The sequence below is a fragment of the Octopus bimaculoides genome, chromosome 28 (assembly GCF_001194135.2).
Source record: "Octopus bimaculoides isolate UCB-OBI-ISO-001 chromosome 28, ASM119413v2, whole genome shotgun sequence".
Taxonomy (NCBI): Eukaryota; Metazoa; Mollusca; class Cephalopoda; order Octopoda; family Octopodidae; genus Octopus; species Octopus bimaculoides.
In genome coordinates, this window is record NC_069008.1 from 6,006,599 (window position 1) to 6,007,702 (window position 1,104).

Sequence of the window (1,104 nt, forward strand, 5' to 3'; positions counted from 1 at the left end):
GTGTGTGTTTGAGTGTCTCTGTTTGTCCCCGTAGCATTGCTTGAAACCGATGCTGGTGTGTTTACGTCCCTGTCACTTAGCGGTTCGGCAAAAGAGACCAATAGAATAAGTACTAGGCTTACAAAGAATAAGTCCCGGGGGTCGATTTGCTCGACTAAAGGTGGTGCTCCAGCATGGCCGCAGCCAAATGACTGAAACAAGTAAAAGAAAAAAGAGAGATATATATATCCTAACTACAAGGCCATGTGCTTTCATTGATGATGATAAATACACAGTCCTCAGTCAAATCGTCCAACCCATGCTAGTATGGAAAGCAGACGTTAAATGATGATGATGATGATGATGCTGACACCCACAGTCACACACACATAGACATGCTCTCTCATATTCACAATTACACACATAACCTTTCTTAGGCATACACACATAAATTACACACACACACACACATACATACACATACACACCTACGTAGACATCCTCCTTCAGATTCACAATCACACGCAAACACTCAACTTTTCTTAGACATATACACATATAAACACATACACATCCTCTCTAATACACACACACACACACACACACACACACACACACACACACAGAGTCTCATGCTAACACATACACTACTCACTTAGACACACATGCACAGACTAAGACTAATGCCACAAGAACCAAGTATAAAATGAAATTACCTTCACATCGGTGCCATCGGTGGGCATGAACTCTTCGTATATGTAGGACCCTGTTTTTCGTACCTTGTTAATTGGGGAGTATACACTACTTCGAGCGCCAATCTGTAAAGAAGAAAAGGTTTTCACAATAAGAACAGAGAACACAACCTCTAACGAGATAACTAAGAATCCCCTTTACATCAGCACACCTGGTTCTGCCCGCTTTCTTATACCTCTCTCTCTCTCTCTCTCTCACTGGGTAACCATGTACCTCCTCTCCAGCAAGACACCTATTTCTGCCTCTCTCTCTCTCTCTCTGTCACACTCTAACCTTTCATCCTCTGAGACAAGTTCCCTTCCTCAAATATATATGAATACAATAACATCCATAGATATACATATACGTTTATATATATATATATATATATAT

General features: G+C 40.9%; 1 protein-coding gene across 1 annotated transcript in view; it reads right to left on the minus strand.

The window, feature by feature from the left end:
- LOC106875122 (inositol hexakisphosphate and diphosphoinositol-pentakisphosphate kinase 2) overlaps nucleotides 1-1,104 on the minus strand; it is a gene marked incomplete at its 5' end in the record, with an annotated part of 104,900 nt that overhangs the window by 73,406 nt on the left and 30,390 nt on the right. Inside the window, one exon of the mRNA XM_052977751.1 lies at nucleotides 696-797. Within this exon, the coding sequence (XP_052833711.1) occupies nucleotides 696-797 (102 nt within the window). The remainder of the gene's footprint in view (nucleotides 1-695; nucleotides 798-1,104) is intronic.